The sequence below is a fragment of the Neovison vison genome, chromosome X (assembly GCF_020171115.1).
Source record: "Neovison vison isolate M4711 chromosome X, ASM_NN_V1, whole genome shotgun sequence".
NCBI classification, from domain to species: domain Eukaryota; kingdom Metazoa; phylum Chordata; class Mammalia; order Carnivora; family Mustelidae; genus Neogale; species Neogale vison.
The window spans coordinates 89,760,283-89,783,711 of NC_058105.1; the positions used below are offsets into that span (position 1 = coordinate 89,760,283).

Consider the following 23,429-nt stretch of genomic DNA (forward strand, 5'->3'; position numbering starts at 1 on the left):
ACACTGCTTTTAGATAACTGGGCTCCCAGAAGTGCAGTGGAAATATGTAGACCAGGAAGACTTGACCTTGAGTTTAAGGACTTTCATCAATGTTTATAGTTTCAGTGTATACATCTTTTATCTCTTTGGTTAGGTTTATTCCTAGGTATCTTACTATTTTTGGTGCAATTGTAAATGGGATTGCTTTCTTAATTTCTCTTTCTGCTGCTTCATTATTGGTGTACAGAAACCCAACAGATGTCTGCACATTGATTTTGTATCTTGTAACTTTGCTGAATTCATTGATCCGTTCTAGCAGGGTTTTTTGGTGTAGTCTTTGGGGTTTCCTGTAGTATCATGTCATCTGCAAATCATGATAGTTTTACTTCTTCCTTACTGACTTGGAGTCCTTTCATTTCTGTTTTCTGATTGCTGTGTCTAGGATTTCCAGGACTATGTTAAATAAAAGTGGTGAGAATGGATATCTTGGTCTTGTTCCTGACGTTAGGAGAAAAGCTTTCAATTTTTCTCCATTAAAGATGTGAGCTGTTTTTCATATATGGCCTTTATTGAGGTTACACATTTTTATTTGAGGTTACACATTTTTTATTGTGTTATTTTAGTCACCAAACAGTACATCATTAGTTTTTGATGTAGTGTTCCATGCACCCTTTTTTGATAAAAATACTACCCTTTGCTACAGAAGTGTAGCAAAAATACTATAGAAGTGCCCTTCTCAGTGCTGTATATTCAGAGACACATAACATCTATGTCATTTTCCTGGTGATGTTAACTTTGATCAGCTGGTTAACCCAGGGCTGTCTGCCAGGTTTCTCAACCATGAAGTTCCTATTTTTCCCTTTGCAGTTAACAAATATCTTGGGAAGATCTGTTGAGACTATGCAAATACACTGTTTCTCAGCAATCTTTCACCTACTAATTTTAGCATCCATGGATGGATCTTGTCTGCAACGATGATCTCAGTGGTGTTCTAAAACTGCTTTTCTAATGTCCTCATTCCTGTCGCATTTATTAATTAGAATTATTCTGTAAGTAAAAATTGTCCTTCTCCCCTTATTTATTTATTCAGTAGTTATTTATATTAATTTGGACTCATTTATTTTATTCTATGGGTTATAATCTAATAGTATCATTATATTCTGTTTCAAATTGTTGGCTATTGCAAGCTCTTTCAGATTGCTGTGGTGCCTGTTTGATATGCTCACATCCTTTTTTTTTTTTTGTACTTCCTTAATTTCTGGGACTACAAGACACTCCAACTCATCTTCTATCTTCCCTGCCCCAGTTCAACTACTTTTTTGAGGAACTCTAGTTCCCTATTATTAGAAAATATTTAGAAACCCAGTTCTGGTTACTATGAATGCTCATTGGTATTCATTGGGCTATTATTGCTTCTAGGCCCTCTTAGGTAACTCAGAGACTTGGAAATATATGAATGTATTATTAACTCATGCCATACACATTTTGCCTGCCTGCCTTCCCTCCTTCCATCCTCCTTCCCTTCCCTTTTTCCCTCCTTCCTTCCTTTCCTCCCTTCCTCCATTCCTTCCTTCCTTTCTCTGTCTTCCATCTACCTACCGACCTACCTACCAGCATCTGATTCCAGCCCAACACCACAGAGTTCATTCCAGCCTTACCCTTTTCCTTAATTATAACTTTTCACTCACAGGGAGAAATCTGGCTTTCATTAACTACAGTATATATACTTACTTGTTCCAATACAGTATTTCCATAACAAAGTTTCAAAATTGCCAACCCATACCCCTGGGAGAAACAAATTTATTAATTACCATATAGTATTTATGTTCAGTTCTTTTCACCAATATCCAATGAAAATGCTGTTTTCCAGGTTATGCAGGCTATGTCTTTTCTTCCCCACCCTCTTCAGTGTGCTGTTATTAATTTATCAAGTGGTTAGGTTCATATTTGAAAGTCTGTGTTCCATTTTGGTCCCCCCCTACATCCATTTTAAAAATTTACATATTATACAATTCACACTTTGGGGTATACATTTCTATGGGTTTTGACAGATGAAGAGTCCTGTAACTGCTACCACAGTCATGATACACCAGTTGAAGAACACGAGTTGTTTCCAGCTTTTGGCAGTTATGAATGAAGCTGCTTAAACATGTACATATAGGTTTTAGTGTGAACATAAGTTTATTTATCTTGGGTGAATACCTAAGAGTTAGACTGCTGTTTAATTTTATATGGAACTAATTTTATATGAGAATATATGTTTAGGGGTGCCTCGGTGGCTCAGTCAGTTAAGCATCTGCCTTCGGCTCAGGTCATGATCCCGAGGTCCTGGGATCGAGCCCTGCATCAGGCTCTCTGCTCAGCAGGGAGCCTGCTTCTCCCTTTCCCTTTGCCTGCCACTCTGCCTACTTGTGCTCTCTATCACTCTGTCAAATTAATAAATAAGATCTTTAAAAAGTGTATGTTTAATTTTATATGAAACTGTATAATGTATGAAAGCTCTAGTTGGTCCATATTTTTCGAAGCAGTTGTTATTGTCACCCTCTTGTGTTTCAGTCATTTTAATAGGTGTGTAGGGGTATTTCACTGTGCTTTTAGTTTTCATTTTCCCAATGACAAATAAGGTTGAACATATTTTCATGTGCTTATTTGCCCTTTTATTTGGTGAAGAGTCTGCTCAAGTCTTTTGCCCATTTTTATGTGTTACAAAGTCTTATTATACATTATAAACTTTTGAGAGCTTTTTTTTTTAACATATTCTGGATACAAGTTAGATATGTGTTTTCAAATTATTTTCTCCTAGTCTTTGGCTTGTTATCTTCTCAAGAAGAACAGTTTCTTTGATGAAGTCTAATTTATCTTTCTTTTTTTAACTGGACTGTGGGTTTCATGTCATATCTAAGAAATCTTTGCTAACCCAAGATCACAAGCTCTTCTTCCATGTTTAGTTCTAGAGGTTTTATATCTTTATGTTTCACATTTAGTTCTATGACCCACTTTATTGTGTTAAAATATACGTAACATAGGGGTGCCTGAGTGGCTCAGTTGTTAGGCATCTGCCTTCGGCTCGGGTCATGATCCCAGGGTCCTGAGCCCTGCACTGGGCTTCTCTCTCTCCCACTCCCTCTGCTTGTGTTCCCTCTCTCGCTGTGTCTCTCTCTGTCAAATAAATAAATAAAATCTTTAAAAAATATACATGTAACATAAAATTAATCATTTTATCCATTTAGAAATGTACCATATGGTGGCATTTAGTATATTTGGAATGTTGAACAACCATCACCACTATCTAGTTCCAGAATATTTTTATCACCTCACAAGGAAACCCCCTATCCATTAAGCTGTCATCCCTCATCCCCCCAGCCCCTGGCAACAACTACTAATTCCTGTGTCTAGAGATTTGCTTGTTCTGGATATTTCCTTCAAATGGAACCATATGATACATGGCCTTTTGTAGTTGGCTTCTTTCATGAAGCATAAATTTTCCAAGTGGACATAGTGGCATGCGTCCATGCTTCATTCCTTTTTATGGCTGAATAATATTGCATTGTGTGAATATACCACATTTTGTTTATCCACTCATCAGCTGATAGACACTTGGATTATTTCTATCTCTATGACTATCTATGTACAAGTTTTTATTTGAACACATATTTTCAACTATTTTGGGTATACATCTATAAGTAGAATTGCTGGATCATATGGTAATTCTGTGTTTAACTGATTGAGGAACTGCCAAACTATTTTCCACAGAGGTTGTCCAATTTTACATTCCCATAAGCAAGGCCTGTAAGCTCCCATTTCTCCATATCCTTGCCAACATTTCAGAATACAGAATTTCTTTCGGAAGAAAAGGAGGGAACACTTTCCAACTCATTTTATTAGTCCAGCATTACCAAATACTAAAATCAGAAAAAGCTATGACACAAAAAGAAATCTGAAGACCAGTATCTCTCACAAACATGACACGAAAGTCATTCAAGTATTAGTTATATAGGGGCACGTGGGTGGTGCAGAAGGTTAAGTTTCCGACTCTTGGTCTTGTCTCAGGTCATGATCTCAGGGTCATGGGATTCAGCCCTGCACTGGGCTCTGTGTTCAGTGCAGAGTCTGTTTTAAGACTCACTCTCCCAATGCCCCTTCCCCCTGCTCTCTCTCTCAAATGAATAGATCTTTTTAAAAAAAGATTTTATTTATTTGACACAGAGAGAGACAGCAAGAGAGGGAACAGAAGCAGGAGGAGTGGGAGAGGGAGAAGCAGGCTTCACGCCAAGCAGGGAATCCGACACAGGGCTCGATCCCAGGACCCTGGGATCATGACCTGAGCGGAAGGCAGATGCTTAATGACTGAGCCACCCAGGCACTGCTTAAACAAATAAATCTTTAAAAAATATTAGTTATAGGGGAGCCTGGGTGGCTCAGTTGGTTAAGCTACTGCCTTTGGCTCAGATCATGATTCATTCTGGAGTGTCAGGATCGAGTCCTGCTTCGGGCTCCCAGCTCAGCAGGGAGTCTGCTTCTCCCTCTGACCCTCTCCCCTCTCATGTTCTCTCTCTCTCACACACACTCTCTCTCAAACAAATAAATAAAACCTTAAAAAATATATTAGTTATATATATGTAAATATATTTTATATATTTACATTTATTAAAAGATATAGAAAACATACAGGAGACTTATAAAAGAGATTACACACACAGACACAGACACATATGTATATATCACACATCATAACAATGAGGGTTCATGCCAGGAGTGTAAGGCTGTTTCAACATATGAAAATCAATCATTTTAATTTACCATAGTAACAGACTAAGTAAGCCAAGCCATATAATCATCTCAGTACATGCAGAGTAAGCACTTTATGAAGTTAAATATCCACTTATTATAAAAGCTCAAAGCAGACTAGGAATATAATGGAAATTCCTTAACCTAACAAATGGCATCTATATAAAATCTACAAGTTACAGCACACTGAATGGTGAGAAATTGCACACTTTCTTCCTAAGATCAGATAAAAGGCAAGGATGTCCTCTCTGACTACTCCTAGTCAACATTCTTTTTTTTAAAAAGAATTTATTTATTTATTTGACAGACAGAGATCACAAGTAGGCAGAGAAGCAGGCAGAAAGGGAGGAAGGGAAGCAGGCTTGATCCGATGCAGGGCTTGATCCCAGAACTCCGGGATCATGACCTGAGCCGAAGGCAGAGGCTGTAACCCACCTAGCCACCCAGGCGCCCCCTTAGTCAACATTCTGATGGAAGTTCTAGATAGTGTTGTTAGATAAGAAAAAGAAGAGGCATTCAGATTAGAAAGAAATGACTCTATTTCCAGATAATACTTTTGCATGTGTAGGGATAATTTAAAAATCTACAACTAGCACTAGTGAGTTTAGAAAAGTTTCAGGATATACTGTCAATATGTGAAATTCAATTATATCCTATATACCAGTTATGAACAATAGGAATTTGGAATTTAAAAATATAACACATACAATATCACCACAAAGATGAACTACTGAGGTAGATACCTAACAAAATATGTATGGGATCTATATACTGAAAAGTAAAAGACATCAATGAAAGAAATCAATCATCATCTAAAAAAAAATGGTGAAGGGGGACAGTGCCTGTGTGGCTCAGTTGGTTAAGCCTCTGACTCTTGACTTTGGCTCAGGTCATGATCTCAGATTTGTGAGATTGAGCCCCGTTGTCAGACTGCACTGGGTGTGGAGCCTGCTTAAGATTCTCTCTCTCCCTCTGCACCCTGCCCCCCTTTCCCTCTTTCAAACATAAATAAATAAATGGGAAGACAGACCACGCTCAAGGATTGTAAGACCCAAAGGATTATGATGCCAATTTTCTCCAATTTGATCTATAGATACAACATAATAGTAACAGACTATATTCTAATTCCCAGAAAAACTGTTTTTTAGATACCAACAAAAAATTCTAAAATTAATATGGTAAAATAAAGGAGCAAGAATAGCCAAAACAATTGTGAAAAATAAAACAAAGTTGGAGTATTTGCATTACTTAATTTCAAGACTCACTGCAGAGCCCCAGTGATCAAGACAGTGTGGTATTGACAAAGTACAAGAAATGCAGATTGATGGAACAGAATAGGGAATGGAGAACAATACAAAGAATTCTAAATTTGGCCCACACAAATGGAGTAGGCTGGTTTTCTTTCCTGTTAGAGAAAGAAGTACAAATAAGTAAGGACAGGGAGAAGGCTAAAGGAACCCTGTGGTACTGGGTTACTTTATACTGAGTATAAACTCATGCTTATTTAAAAATAGATACAGCTAAAGAAGTAAAAATAAATATGTATGTATCCACGGGTTAGAATATATATAGGTATTTCCTCACTCTTTGACACCAGTAGCAGTGATATACCAGAAGCAACGAACACACCTAATATCGAGAGTTTGGTTTCTAATGCCACTTTCCAGCAAAGGAACCAGATCTCATTGGAGAAATTAATAGCTGATTCTAGATCTGGAATACAGAAAATGCAAGATGAGCCTGGGCCAGCCTATAGTTGTAGTAAATAAGGAAGTGCCCTCCTTTACTGTAAAAAATGGGGCCATGTCAGAGGGATGCAGGAGCCAACCTCAAAGACCTAACAATGGCCAAACCTGTAACAATTTGTGCCACATAATAAAAAATGCAGTACTGGAGTGTAAACAAAGAATAAAATAAATGTCCATTCATTCATACTGATATAAACAAATAATTGATTAAATAAATGGAGGATACAAAGGGCAAATCTTTCTTGCAGAAGAATCCCAATTAATAAATGTAGAAGCAGGGTGCCTGGGTGGCTCAGTCAGTTAGGTGTCTGCCTTCAGCTCAGGTCATGATCCTGGGGTCTGGGATCGAGCCCCATGTCGGGCTCTCTGGGAAGTGGGGAGTCTGCTTCTCCCTCTCCCTCTGCCCTTCCCCCCACCCCACTTGTGCTCTCTCTCATTGTCAAATAAACAAATAAAATCTTTTTAAAAAGGTAAATGTAGAAGCAATAAGGGAAACAGAAGATCACTATTAGAATAAGACAGCCATATTGCGAACGGGAAGATCCACTGATAAATGCTAAAATTACTGAGTAAAACTTTAAGGAGAAACAGGATGTTTGCATAACCTCAAAGTAATTCGCTTGTGGTGGTTTTAAGATATGCCCATGAACCCTTTGATACCCCTCCGTCCAGAATAGTGGAGCTTAATCCCCCTTCTTCTTTAGATCTTGACTCATTTCTACTGAAGAGTGTGAAAAGAGGAAAAATAGTAACTTTATAACAGAGAAACTTGGGAGATAGCAAAGTAACCAAGGTTATTATCACCAGTAATCAGTCACGTTGACATCAGCTGTCCTGGAATAACACAACAAGAAGGGCACATGATCTCATAAGCTCATCCTCTGTTTATGATAAAACATCAGACAAACATAAGATACATGACTACTCTTCAAAAGTGTCAAGCTCATGAAAAGACAGACCAAGAGGCTGTCACAGACTGGAGAAGACTAAGGAGACATGACATCTAAAAAGAAAGTGATATCCTGGATTGGATCCTGGAATAGAAATAGCTGAGTAAAGGATTCATCTCGCCCAAAGAAAGGTTTGTTCCTTTGCCCTGGCTCCAAGGAGGTAGCTTCAGCCTTTTGAGTGTCTTGTTTGATAAGAGAATCTGTTTACCTGAAGGCTTGAGCCATGCTGGACAGTTCATGCTAAAAATGTAATTTATGGTACAGGCTTTGAGGGCTGTGTAGTATCAGCTCAGCCTCTGGAGGGCTAGGGACTATATAGATATATATCATGGGAAAATATATACTTGCTAAAATTAATCAAAAGAAAAAATGGGGCACCTGTGTGGCTCAGTCAGTGTCTGACTTCGGCTCAGGTTATGATCCCAGAGTCCTGGGATTGAGCCCCGCCTTGGGCTCCCTACTCTGTGGAGAGCCTGCTTCTCCCTCTCCTCCCTGCTCATGCTCTCCCTCACTATCTGTCACTATCTAGGTCTCTCTCTCTCTCTCAAATAAATAAATACAATACAAAAAAAGAAAAAAAATGGAGTGGCTATTAGAATTTTTTTTACCCAGGATAGGGTCATTTCATAATGGAATAAATGGGAATATATACCCTGTTCATGGATCTGAAAGCCCAATATTGTTAAAATGTCAATTATTTCCAAATAGATCTACAGATTCAATTCAATCCCAATAAAAACCCAAGCAGGTTCTTCTACTACTACTAACCAACAAACTGATTCTAAAATACACATGGAATTTCAAAAGACCAGGAATAGCCAAAACAACTGTGGACAAGAAGAGTCAAGTTGGAGGACTTACACTCTCTGAGATCTGACTTACTACAAAGCTATAGTAAGTAGCAAAATGCCATAGTAATATAGAAGCTACCACAATACCAGGAGTGGTACTGGCAGTAAGACAGAAAAACAGAACTGAAATACTTCAAGAAATACTGCCAACTGATGTTTTACAGAGATGGCAATGCAATTCAGTGGAGAAAGAATAATCTTTTTCAACAAATGGCTCTAGAACAATTGAACAGCCATATGGAAAACAAAATGAACTTAAATCTTTTCATAAGACAATATAGAAAGTTCAATCAAAATGGATCATAGGGGGCGCCTGGGTGGCTCAGTGGGTTAAGCCACTGCCTTCAGCTCAGGTCATGATCTCAGGGTCCTGGGATCGAGTTCCGCATCGGGCTCTCTGCTCAGCAGGGAGCCTGCTTCCTCCTCCTCTCTCTCTCTGCCTGCCTCTCTGCCTATTTGTGATCTCTCTCTGTCAAATAAATAATAAAATCTTTAAAATGGATCATAGACTCCCCGCTGTATAGTATAACATGTATATACTTGTTATATAGTATAACATGTCTAGATGAATGAATAAGCTAAAATCTTAGTGACCTTGAGTTTTATAAAAATTTCTTGACCATTAGTCAAAAAGCATGACCTATGAAAGAAAGTATAAATGAACTGGAATTATTAAAATTAAAAACTTTTGCTCTTCTGTTATTCAAATGAAAGGGCAAACCTGGGAGAAAATGTTTGCAAAATAAGTATCTAATGGAGGGTTTATATCTAGGATATATAAAGGACTCTTACAACTCAATAACAAGGCAAACAGCCCAATTTAAAAATGGGCAAAATATTTTTAAAAAGATTTTATTTATTTCTTTGAGAGAGAGACAGTGAGAGAGAGCATGAGAGGGGAGAAGGTCAGAGGGAGAAGCAGACTCCCCTTGGAGCTGGGAGCCTGATGTGGGAGTCGATCCTCAGACTCCAGGATCATGACCTGAGCTGAAGGCAGTTGCCCAACCAACTGAGCCACCCAGGCACCCAAAATGGGAAAAATATATTTTTTAAAGATTTTATGTATTTATTTGACAGAGAGAAATCACAAGTAGATGGAGAGACAGGCAGAGAGAGAGAGAGGGAAGCAGGCTCCCTGCTGAGCAGAGAGCCCGATGCGGGACTCGATCCCCGGACCCTGAGACCATGACCCGAGCCGAAGGCAGCGGCTTAACCTACTGAGCCACCCAGGCGCCGAAAATGGGAAAAATATTTTAAGGAAAACATCATCTAAGATGATATAAAGATGGCAAAAAAGTGGAAGATTCTCAGCAGCATTGGTTACTAGGAGAGAGTACATTAAAACCGCAGTGTGGGGCACCGGGGAAGCTCAAGTCAGTTTAAGCGTCTGCCTTTGGCTCAGGTCACGATCCTGGGGTCCTGGGATCGAGCCCCGTGTCAAGCTCTCAGCTCAGCGGGGAGTCTTCTTCTCCTTCCCTGCCTCTCCCCCTGCTTGTGCTCTCTCACTCTCTCTCAAATTAATAAATAAAATATTTTAAAGAATTAAAATAAAACACAGTGAGATACCACTTTACTCCCACTAAAATGGCTAGAATTAATAGGAATAATCATACCCAGTGAGGGCAAAGCTATGAAGCAAAGAGAACAATTATAATACCGCCCGTGGGAATATAAAATTGGTATATGACTTCAGAAAAACAGTTTAGCAGTTTCTTTTTTCCTTCTATTTTACATTAACATGAAGTGTATTACTAGCCCCAGGGGTACAGGTCTGTGAATCGCCAGGATTACACACTTCACAGCACTCACCATAGCACATACCCTCCCCAATGTCCATAACCCAACCACCCTCTCCCAACCCCCTCCTCCCGGCAACCCTCAGTTTGTTTCCTGAGATTAAGAGTCTCTTATGGTTTGTCTCCCTCCTGCTCCCATCTTGTTTCATTTTTTCCTTCCCTACCTCCGAAACTCCCCACTTTCCCTCTCCACTTCCTCATATCAGGGAGATCATATAATTGTCTTTCTCTGATTGACTTATTTCAGTTTAGCAGTTTCTTAAAAAGTTAAAATATACACTCACCATATGACTAAGCCATTCATTCCTAGATATTTATACAAGATAAATGAAAGCTATATCCACACAAAGACTTATATATAAATGTTCATATCAGTTTTATTTGTAATATAAACAGCACATTTTAATCAACACATGAATGGATAAACAAATTTGGTATATATATATATATGTGTTTGTATATAATGAAATTCCACTTAGTAATAAAAAGGAATGAATATAGATGCCTATAGCAACACAAATATATCACAAAATAATTATGCTAAATGAAAGAAGCCAAACAAAAGTGCCTATTGTATGATTCCATTTATACAAAATTGTAGAAAATGCAACTAATTTATCATGACTGAAAACAGATCAGTGGTTGCCTGTGGATGGGGGAATGGTGTAGGGAGGGACAGTTGGATGACAAGGGGGATAAGGAAACTTCTGGGAGTGATGAATCTGTTCATTATTTCTATTGTCATGAAGCTTTTAAAGGTGCACATATATGTCAAAACTCATCAAATTCTATTTACTGTGTACTAATTATACCTCAATAAAATTGTAAAATATACTCTGAGGACAATGGGAGAAATTGGAAAATAGACTGGCTATGAGATATCATAGAATTAGGTTGATAATGATAATCCAGTTATGTGGGAGAATGTCCTCATTTTTAGGAAATGGGTGCTCAAGTATTTATGAGTGTTACGCTATGTCTATAACTTACCATCAAGTTTTCAGGAAAAAATTTATATATATGTTGTTAAATCTAGATGAAAGTTAGACACGTGTGTTCATGGTACTGTTCTTCCAGTATTTCTACATGATTAGAAATTTGCATAATTAAAATGTGGGAAAAGTAATATTGCTGTATCATTTTATTGCCCCTGCTCCTCTTTGGAGAGAGAAACATCTTTATCCTATTGGAATGTAGGCAGATTTCTGGGAATTTCTCCAGGGAGAAAAACATTCTCTATCTTTATTGCCCAGGAATATAAATAAATCTGAGCACATTGGCTGTTAATGTCCAGACAATAAGAACCATGAGAGATTCATGGAGAACTATCTTTGAATGGGAGGTGGGGGACAATCACTCACAAGCAAAAATAATATTGATATGAAATAAATGTAGACTGGTATGAAATGGGTGGAGGAGATGACAAAGACATATTATATAGGCAATAACTGACATCCTTGGAAAAGAAATGGATCAGAAAAAAATCCATCAAAAAAAATTTATAAAATACTTCACTGAAATGAAAGGATTGAATCATGATCGAAACAGCTCATTGTAACTAAAATTACTTCACAAACATCAAGGCCTACACATATGCTTCTAAAGATCCTTAACTTCGTGCATAAAAAAGGATTATATGGCAAAGAGGTACCAGAAAAAAAAAAGGAAGGGGATTAGTCTAAGACTTCTCAATGGCATCACTCAATTTTAAAAGAGCAACATTTACCAGATTCTCAGGAAAAGGAAGTAACTTACCAATCAGGGTTCAATCAGGGAAGTGGATTCTATAATTATTATGGAATAAGTAATTTTTTATATGAATTTGACCAGGCACAACTGTGGGAGTAGCTGGGAAAGTAAAGGTATGGAAAGGGGAGTTGGAGGGTAAGAGAAGTCACTAAACCACCCTTTAGAAATGCTGGCATGGGTGGTGGGTAAGTCCCAGCTTGCAGGAAAATCTGAGAAGTCAGGCACATCCAACTGCTGAATTTAGAAGGGCAAGGTAGAGCTTCTAGACAAGACTATGAAAAGCTGCCACCTTCGTGGGCCTCAGCCAAGCATCTGATGGTGGGCCTGGGACCACTGGTGGTCAGTAGTGCTGAGAGACACAAAGAAGGGCTGAATACAGAATGGAAGAGAGTGAGGAAAAATTAAAACCTCCTGGGTACCACTGCATCTGTCCTTCACTGTATCTAATCTTAAACTTGTAGAGTAATGGTTGCTCCTTCACTCTGATCTCCCAAATCTCATGCAATCTCTACTTCTGGCCAACTCCAGCCTGGAGTCAAATAGGATTCTTGAAAACGCATTTCTTAGTATAACCCAGACAACAATAGAGTAATACAGCCCAGTGATCTAATATTTTTCTATCGAAAAAGTTTTGTGGTGAAGTAACATTACTTGAGTTCAGAAATTCCTTCAGGTTTGCTCAGTTTTTTTCTTTAGTCAAATTCACTTCTAAAATAACACTCATCAAAGTTAACAGTGACATCCTTGTCACAAATTCCTAGAACCAATTTTCTGTTTTCATATGAACTGACCTCCAGTCCAGACAATTTGCCCACTGAAACACTGCTTCCATGGTGTTTCTAATATAATCTTCTGGGAGCCTCTTGCTCACCTGGTATGTTTTTACCTCTCTGGCTGCTCCTTCCCATTATCCTCTGTAGATGAATCCCTCTTGGCCGGATCCTCAAATATCGGTAGCACAAACCTTGGTCCTAGGCCTGCTTTTCCAGTTACCCAATACATTTTCTTTAGGTACCTAGATGAGACTAAGATGCCACAGACAAGCTCTCATATCCTGGCCAAGTGTACAGAATTATGAAGGGACCTGAGCAAGTACAGGAAGTGGGGTACATCTAATACTGAGAACTTCTCTTCATGCACAGTTTTAAGTGCTTTATACAGACAAGTACATTAACTCCTTGTTATGGGTAATTGTCCCCTCCCCCCCCAAAAAAACATGTCCAAGTTCTAACCCACAATATCTCAGAACATAAACTTATTTGGGAATTGTCTTTACAGAAGTATTCAAGTTAAAATGAGGCCATTAGGGTGGGCTTAATTTGATATGACTTGTGTCCTTACAAGAAGAGGAAAATCAGACATAGAGATAGACATGCAAAGGGAACACAATGTGAAGAAACACAGGGAGAAAAAGGGCATTTAATGTCAAGGAATGCCCAAGGCTACCAGAAACTAGGAGAGAGGCACCAAACAGCTCCTTTCTTAGAGCTTTCAGACGGAATATGGCCATGCTGACTCCTTAATTTCAGAGTTTTGGCCTTCATAACTGTGAGACCAAGCAATTTCTGTTATTTTGGGCCACTCAAGCTATATTGCTTAGTTACGGTGGCCCTGAGCAGCTAATACACTTCTCATATCAAATCTAGGAGATGTGTACTAGTGTGAACATCCTTTACAGCTGAAGAAACTAGGACTAGCTAACCTGCTTAAGGTAACATAGCTAGTAACTAGTAGAGCTAGGACAAAAACCTTAGCAGACTGGTTCCTGAGCCCATCTACCTAACCACTGTGCAAACTACCTCTTAATATTTTTTAATTAACATATAATGTATTATTTGCTTCAGGGGTACAGGTCTGTGAATCATCAGTCTTACACAATTCACAGCACTCACCATAGCACATACCCTTCCCAAAGTCCATAACCCAGCCATCTTATCCCTACCCCCACCCAGCAATTCTCAGTTTATTTCCTGAGATTAAGAGTCTCTCATGGTTTGTCTCCTTCCCCAATCCCATCTTGTTTCATATTTTCCCTCCCTACCCCCCACAACCCCCTGCCCTCAAATTCCTCATATCAGAGAGATCATATAATAATTATCTTTCTCTGATTGACTTACTTTGCCTAGCATAAAAATATTAAGAGGTTAAAAGGTGAGATACCTCTTAATATTTTTAACAGCATTGCTCCTAGTGACAAAAAAAGTTAAAAAAAAAGGTTTGTGTGGATAAATCTTAATAAGAAAAATACTGAATAAATTATTGCATATCCATCCATATGAACTATCATGCAACCATTCAAAATAATTGTTGAGTAATAAAGCAAGATGCAGAGATAGTTGTATGACATGATCCCATTATTTGAAAATCAAGGAAGAAAACAATCTTTATACAGCTTCCATCTGATTATAAGCATGGGAATGTATGTATGTCTATATATAATTAAAAAGCACAGGGGCACCTGGGTGGCTCAGTGGGTTAAGCTGCTGCCTTTGGCTCGGGTCATGATCTCGGGGTCCTGGGATCGAGTCCCGCATCGGGCTCTCTGCTCAGCAGGGAGCCTGCTTCCTCCTCTCTCTCTCTGCCTGCCTCTCTGCCTACTTGTGATCTTTCTCTGTCAAATAAATAAATAAAATCTTTAAAAAAATAAAAATAAAAGCACAGATTAAAACATGAAAGTGTTCATAGTAGTTGATTAGTATTGGTTATCTGTTGGAGATGAATAGTGGAGGAGGAAATCTGATAAATAAAAAATGTATTAGTTAGCTTTCCTTTGGGTAACAAGCCCCCCAAAACTTAGCACTTAAAACAATCAATACTTAATCCATGATTCTGAGTTGTCTGGGGTGGGTGGGATGGATGGCAGAGCTTTTCTAGTCTGTGCCAGTGTATTACTGATCTATTACTACATAACCAGTTACCCTAAAATTTAGCAGCTTAAAACAAGTATTTATTATCTCACTGTTTCCATGGGTCTGGAATTCAGGTGAGGCTCAGAAGGGTATCTCTGGCTGAAGGTCTTCATAAGGTTGCAGCCAAGCTGTCATTTAGGGCTATGGTCTCATCTGAAGGCTAGACTGGGAAGATATGCTCCCAAACTCACTCCTATGGGTCTCTCCATAGATCTGCCTCATGAGATGGCAGCTGGCTTCCCCTAGGGTGAGCCATCTGAGACAGTACCTGAAAACGTAAGCCACAGTTTCTCTGTAACCTAACCTTGGAAGTGACATCCCATTACCTCAGCATCATTCTGTTTACTAGAACCAAGTCACTAAATCCAGCCCAAGCTCGAGGAGGGGATTCTACAAAGGTGTGGCTACCAGGAAATGGGGATCATGCAGGGTCATCTCAGATGCTACTGACCACAGTGGGCTTGACCAGGGCTGGATGGCTAGTATAGCTTCATTTGTATGTCTGGCAGATGAAAATCTGGTTGGTGTAGGGAACCGCAACGGGGATGGTTCACCTCTATGCCATCCCGGCTCCATGAAGTCTCTCAGCACCCAACAGCACAACCCAGGCCTTCTCATACTTGTCCTTAGGACAAAGAGGAGCAAAAGTGGGCAAACCTCAGTGTGTCAGCACTTCTCAAACATCTGCTTGGGTCGTATTTGCTAATGTCCCATTGGCCAAAGAAATGGCTAAGCCCGGTTTTAAGGGTTGGAGAAGTGGACTCTATCTCTTGATGGGTTAAGTGGAAGAGTCACACTGAAAGGGGGGCATACATTCTGATGTTAATGGCCAAAGGAGACCATCCAGACTTCTGTCTTCTGCCTGGGATGTAGACATCTGTAAAGAGCATAGCTCCCATTCTTAGAAGAAGAAAAAATATGGGTAATCTATAAAATCATAACTTTCCTTAACTCATCAAAGAACTAAGACTGCAGAGAACCAATTATCTTGATGTATAAGACAAGTATCTGAGAGGAGATAGGAAATTGTCACTGGGTCACCTGTGGCAAAGCAAGAAGGAAGACGGGTCCACGGTACCAGCAGTAAGATTTCAGCAAGAAGTTTTAATGAAGTTCTAAAGGCTGAGTGTGGAATAGCATGAGGATATAGAACCCCTGAGAACTGGAGACCTAAGGGTAGTTGGCTTTCACATGCAGGCTCTTTGCTATAGACCTCCACTGGATGCTCACAAGAAATGATGGGGGTAGGGAAGGAGACTGGAGAAGGCCTCTCTCTGTGGTGTAGGCATGCAAGGGGACAGCTGCTGATACAGAAATGGTTAAAAAGCCCCAGTGGGACCTTACTTCCTTACAGAACAAAAGCCTTAAACCACTGGGGGAAGTGATGCAAACCCAGTCACCCCCAGGACACAGGTGCAGATCCACTGTGGCTAGAGAAAAAGGAAAAGGAAAAAAATCTTCCATTCATGGGGGAAGGGCAGATAATCATCCTGAGCCAAAACACTAAAGGCTGTTTACCAACAGGGAGGAATGGGATCACTGAAAAAACAAACAAACCCACCCTCAAGACCTAAGGATACAAGTCCTGCAAGACCTAGGGATATAAGTCCTGCCTAAAACTGAGGTTGGCCCAGGACAACTCCTGACCCCTACTCATCAGGTTACCAAGACCCAAGTAATAACAGCAGTCTTCTACTACGGGAGGGACACGGGCATGGAGAGAGATCTTCCCTGAGATGCAGGCACACAGGAAGGGCCTAAAGGCAAGGGTGGTACAAGAATAGTGAGAAAAATTATCTGGAAAACCAGTGCCTACCCTAAGCCCAAGGTAATCCTTGAGAAATTTGAAGTCTATAGTTCAATGCAGGTACCACAGCAACAACAAAACCTAAACCCAGTCCAAATTCTGACTAGATGGACTCCCCCTTCCCCTCCTTAATGATTTATCAGAAGAGCAGTCATGACTATTTCCAGGAATAAATATTATTTACCTCGGTTCCTACTTTCCTACATACAACATCTGACATTCAGCCAAAAATTATTAGATGCAAAACAGCAAGAATAAACAGTCCACTGTTAAGACACAAAGCAATAAAAAAAAAAAATCCAGACTTGGCTGACCCAGTCGTTAGTACTATCAAATGGGGAATTAAAATTAACAATGACTAATGTGTTAGAGAGGATGGTGGGAAGTGTGAACAACAGGTATGAACAGATGGGGAATTTCAGCAGAAAAGATGAAAACTCTTAAGAGTCAAATGGAAATATTAGAAATTAAAAAAAAAAACATAACTGAGATGAATAATGTCTTTAATGAGTTCATCAGTAAACCTAACAGAAGTAGGGGTTAAACAGACCTAACAGGGTAAGGGGTTAAAATCCATGAACCTGAAGATAGGGTAATAGAAATTAGCCCCAAAACACAAAGCAAAATGAAGATCGAAAAGGGACACACATATAGGGAGGGTAGAAATTTGTTAACATTTTTCTATCTAACACTATCTTCTGGTCATAAATTATTTATATTACCACACCATGCAAAATATGTTCACCCTCATTCCAAGGCCTCCAAATGTCTCATTCCAAATTAGGGCATCAGGCTCAAATACAGGACCTCAGGTCTTCTGTATCAGGTTCAGATGTGGCTGAAACTCCTTGGGTACAATTTCTCAGTTTCTTGATCCAGAGACCTGTGAGCTAAATGACAAGTTATTTGACCATCACCCCTGCCCATACACACACACACACACACACACACACACACACACAATGGTGAGCTAGAGACTACTGAACTACAGTAAATACTCTCATTTAAAAGAAGGTAGGAACATGAGGCACATCTTAGTCACTGTTCCTTAACAACTCTGAAGTCCCACAGAGCAAATGTTGACAAGTCTCCCCACTCCAGCAGCACATGATTCTTGACTGGGTCACAGTTCTACCTGGGAATGGCTTCCCAGTCCATTTTAATATATTGTTCTCAGGTCTTCTGAGACATCCTTCTTTTACCGTAAGAAATGGCAGCTGAGTAACTTTTTCTGCTTGCTTCCCATTCATAGGAGTTAGAGAAGGTAGTCCAAGGCCGCTTTTCATTTTGGACTGTTTCAATTCTTTTAAGTCTAACCTGAAGGTAGTAAAACTCTATTAGAAACCTTATAGGTGTTCCACAAATCTCATTTGTATTTACTCCATGCCCCAAATGTCACAATGACAATTCTTTTTAAGACAGGCCCCTCTCTACTTTAGCCATGCGTCGGGCTATTGGGCAGACAATGTAATGAAGTTTTTAGAAGCCATTTGGTTTAGCTGAGAGAGTCCCCAAAACACCAACTTAAACATTTCACACATTTTAAGAGGGTCTTAATAGCCGTTTCCATGATTTTATCTCTACCCTGAGACCATTTTTCATCTTGAGATTATTTTGATGACTGGAGAAACTTGGAGATGTGAGAAATAGTTATTTTCCAACCCAGCAAGTCCTGGATTTTTTTTTTTTTGTATTTCTTCTGAATTCCACTTGTAAATGGAACAGTTATTTCCTTAGTTCATCTCTCTTTTGCAGCTGAAAAGCAGCAAATTGATATTTCCAACATTCTGATGGAAATCTCCTTTGCCAAAACCACAAGTTCATTTGGTAGATTCTCTATCTTCTCACAGAGCATGGTGACTGTTTTGCTATTCTTTTCCTTAGTAAATTATATGAGCTGCTGTCTTTTCCAGTCTTTCTTAACAGTTTTCCTCATTGTTTCCAGTCTCCACCTGCCACCCAGGCCCAGAGCTAATGCCACATCTTGTGTTTTGTATAATCCCCCCAGTGAGTATATACTTTAAGGTACTGTTTAGCGTTTTCCGTGCAACAAACTACCCAAAACTTAGTAGCTTAAAACAAGAAGCATTTTATGTATCTCGTAATTCTTTTGGTCAGCTGCAGCAACTGGTATGGCTCTTCTGGCGTGGGCCAGTTTGGCTGGCGCTGGAGGTTGAGGAAGGTCTCACTTTCATGACTGGAAGTTGGTCTCCTATCTGTGCTCGCTCATCTCTGTTCCACATGGTTTCTCATACCCCCAGCAGAGTACTCTTTAGTTTCTTCATATGAAGGTCTCAGAATTCCAGAAAGCAGCAAGAGAAGACTCAAGGCAGACTTTTCTCCAGCCTCTTGAATCTCTTTGCTAATGTACGTTGGCCAAAGCAAATCACATGGCCAAGCTCAGAGTCAAGGAGTAGAGAGCTCTCTACCTCTTAATAAAAGAAAGAAAAAAAAAAGAGAGTAACATTGCAAAGGAGTAGGCATAAAGGATGGGAGAGGTCTCTGGCTATTTTGCCACTGTACCACAATGAAAGAAGAGAAACAAACGATGTCGTGGAAACCAGTATGAATGATAAGACTGTATTTATGTGTATTTATGTGTTCAAGTGAGATTATGTCTGCCGATGTGTATATATATAAAACCATAATGACTTTAAAACTGTGGATTCACACAAGGATTCAATAGGAAAGATATTTGATGGACACAGTTATATTAAATTCTAAAAAGAATTTCAATTCAATAACTCCTCCTGTTGTGTAATGGGTTCTGCCACAAACACCCTGTGGAACTGAGGGTAGGTCCACATACCAGATACATGATTTTGTTTTCTCCCTTTCATTTTGTTGCCACTTCACATGGCTTAATAAAACACAGTAAACATGACTGTCCTTCACATACGTTTGTATGTATACAATACATACAAATGGAGCTCCATCTATAAAGAATTTGGTAACAATTTGCTTTATAATACTTTCTATAAGGGGGGCTTTTCCGAACGCATCAAATCGACAGCATTTTTCCCAGTATGAATTCTATTATAGTGTGTGAGGCCCTGCAAACATGGAAAGTCCCTTTTATTTGACACATTCGTAGAGGGTTTCTTTTGAATAATTTTTCTCATCTCAGGTGGGAGAGGCTGGATGGATGCTTTGGACCATACAGCGTATTCATACAGGGTCTGTCTTGGATGGATTTTATAACACACACTTGGACCTGACTTCTGTGATAAGGCTTGCTCATTTGAAAGAAAAAGGGTTACTTTCATGTATGAATATTGCGATGCATGCTCAGGACTGATTTCTGAGTGAAGCCCTTTCCACAGTCACTGCATTTATAGGGTTTATCTCCGGTGTGAATTGTCTGGTGTTTATTGAAATTGGACCGGTCAGTGAATGCCTTTCCACATTCTGCACACATGTACGGTTTCTCTCCCGTGTGAATTCGCTGATGTACTTTGAGATGTGGTTTCTTGGAGAAGGACTTCTCACACTCAGGACATTTATAAGGCTTCTCTGTGGTATGAATTCTCTGATGTGTAATTAATTCTGATTTCTGGATGAAGGCCCTCCCACAATCAGCACAAACATAGGGTTTCTCTCCGGTATGAATGGTCTGGTGTTTATTGAAATTTGACCTGTCCGTGAAGGCTTTTCCACACTCAGCACATATATAAGACTTCTCCCCAGTATGAGATTTCTGGTGAGTATTGAGATTGGACCTGTTGGTAAAGGCCTTCCCACATTCAGTGCATATATACGGTTTCTCTCCTGTGTGAATTCGCTTATGCATCTGGAGTTGTGACTTAGAAGGGAAAGATTTCCCACAGTCACTGCATTCATAGGGCTTCTCTCCAGTGTGGATTCTCTGATGGGCAATCAAGTGTGCCTTCTGGATGAAGGCCTGTCCACATTCAGTACATATGTAAGATCTCTCTCCTGTATGAATTCTCTGATGCATCCTGAGTGTGGATTTTTGGGTAAAGGCTTTCCCACACTCCCCGCACTTGTGGTGTCTCTCTCCAGTATGTATTTTCTGATGTACACTGAGGGCTGAGTTCAGGGAGAAGCCTTTCCCACATTCGCTGCATTCATAGAGTTTTTCTCCAGTGTGAGTTGTTTGATGTCTAAGTAGAGAGGACACCTGGAAAAATGATTTTCCACACTCATTGCATTTATAGGGTTTTTCTCTAGTGTGGGTTTTCTTATGCACAATTAATTCTGAATTCTGGATGAAAGCCTTCCCACACTCAGTACATATATACAGTTTTTCATCTCTGTGAACTCTCAGATATATACTGAGTAGTGGCTTCTGTGTAAACACATCTACACACTTGCTAAGTTCATGAGGTTTTTCCATAGTGTGGATTCTCTGAGGTGGAAAGAGGTGTGACTTCTGGGTGAAGATCTTCCCAAATTCAGAACACATGTCTGCTTTCTCCCCAGCAGGAAATTTCAGATTGTGACTGAATGCTTGTTTGAGGCTAAGGACCTTTCCACACTGATCACTTTCACAGAACTGCACTCCTGTATGAGCGTTTTCATGGTTAGTATAAGAAGAGCTCTGCGTGAAAACTTGACCATGTCCGGTATTTTTATCAAAGTTCTTCATTGCATTATTTTTACTAGGAATATGTATGTCTAAATTATGCCTAAAACTCTTTCCAAATGAGTCACATTTATGGGGTCTTTTCGGTGAAGGAATATGATTTGGGCTTGGATGAACAAATTTTCCACTGTCTTTATATTCAAAATCCCACTCTGTATTCAGTACTTTCTTATTGATGAAAGCAGCATGACTCAGAGGTTTGCTCTGTTTTTCCTGGTATCTTTTTATCTGCTCAGAATCTTGCCACAGTTCTTCTAAAATGGAATACAGTGAGTCATCTCTTGTATCTTCACCCTCCATTTCACCATGAAAGGAAGCTTTTCCAGAAATTCTCTTTTGTGAGGTCTTAATCCCAAACTTCCCATCTAAAAAGAGAAAGACAGTAAAATTGACACAATGAATAGGTAACAGAGGATTAAAAGGTACTCATAAACTAATGTAAGTTGAACATGGGGGAAACCAGTAAATATGATGATGATGGCCACAATGATGAAAAGAGAGACACATATAGCATTTATGTGCCAAATTCCTGCATAACATTTACAATGTTCCAAGCACTGCTCTAAGAAATATATATACATATATGTGTGTGTGTGTGTGTGTGTGCACACACACACAACCCTACTCACTCAATCCTTTCAAAAGCCATTTGAGGTATTTTCGATTATTATCTCCCTATTGTAGAGAAGGAAAGTGAAGCTCAGAATGGTTATTTATATAATTTGCCTTAAAACATATAGTTATTAAGTGTTGAAGACTGGCGTTCAACAGAAGCATTCTAGCTCTATTTTGGTAGGATATGAAGTGGGTGGATAGAGAGATATAAAGTAGGATGGACTGAAGATTGAAAAGACAAAGGTTTTAAGCGAAAATATCTGTGCAGAGACTAGGTTTGGAGGTGGTGATTCAGAGTCCAAGTTCACATTAGCTTTTGATTCTAAATCCATGACTCTTGCTCCTTTTTGCTTGTTAGCAATAGTACCAAATCAGTGTGCTCAAAAATCAACTTAATTTGCTAACATAGTGGATTCTAAGAGTTCTCATTACAAGGAAAACACACTTTTTTCTTTTCTTTGGCATCTTTATGACATGGATTTTAACAAGGCTTATTGTGGTAATCATTTCACAACGGATTTAAGTCAAGTCATTATGTAGTACACCTTAAACATATACAGTGATGTGTGTCAATATCTCGATAGAACCAAGAAAAAACTAATTTGTTCATACCTATAGGAAACATACTGTAGCCATAGCCATCCCGTGCTATACAAACAATAACCGGATCTCTATGCTCCAACTCTCCACCTAGGTCAAACTGTTTCCTTGGCCCTAAAAACATATACGTCTAACAAGAAGCTTAGAATCAGAGAGAAGACAAGCTATCTGGGGAGGCTGAAAACTGTCCACTAGAATCTGTTTCATCATTCTTTTTCATTAACAGAGTAGAAGCCAGGCATATGACTGCCTAGTCATATAACATTCCTCAGCCTCCTTTGAAACTGGGTATGGCCACGTGACAATGTTCTCATCCGCAGAATGTGAGGGAAAATGATGGGTGCCCCTTTCAAGCCAGAGCACTGAGACCGTAGGAATGTTTTCTCTATACCCTCTTCTACCTTCTTGCTTACTAAAATCTGGACTTGGCAGTAATACAGATACAAATGTGCAGGTTCCACCAAAAACCCCCCAAGAGATGGTGGGGTTATGTGATGAAGGAACCTGGATTCCATAATAAACATGAGCAATGAGGTGTTTCAAAGGCCTGTGATATTAGAAAGAGAAGTAAAATTCTTTAGCATTTAAGTCACTGTACCTTATATCTTTATTGCTACAAATAAGCTTTAACATAATTCATAAACTGGTTTCACCCAGAGTGGGAATCACAGATGTTTTCATTATCAGAATAATGCATGAGACATATCAGAGTCTCAAAAATTTGCTCCTGCAATAGTAAGCTTCTCTATACCTTTCCTGAGCCCACAGATTCAATGAACAGCACATAAATGGAGAGTCAGCAGCCTAGATAACAGCCGCGTGTGCAAGCTTGCATTCTATTTGCCACTCACAAAACTGCCTCCGAAAGTCCCGTTTACTTGAGAATCAAAAGACACATTCATGCCCTCTCCTTCATTTAGCCTGCTTAGCACCTTCTTTTGTGCCATTTGAACATGTACTTATGCTTCATTAAGCAGTTTAAGCCTTTTGCTTTGAAAAATTAATCTGATCATAGTGCTAGGGAGACTTTT

General features: G+C 39.3%; 1 protein-coding gene across 3 annotated transcripts in view; it reads right to left on the minus strand.

Annotated features, from left to right (window-relative positions):
• Positions 1-17,063: 17,063 nt before the first annotated feature.
• The window catches only part of ZNF81 (zinc finger protein 81), a 127,296-nt gene continuing 120,930 nt past the window's right edge, over positions 17,064-23,429 (minus strand). For all 3 annotated transcript variants that reach the window (XM_044234262.1, XM_044234264.1, XM_044234263.1), the window contains one exon: positions 17,064-21,548. In XM_044234262.1, coding sequence (XP_044090197.1) covers positions 19,840-21,548 — 1,709 coding nt within the window. In that variant the 3' untranslated portion in view covers positions 17,064-19,839. The remainder of the gene's footprint in view (positions 21,549-23,429) is intronic.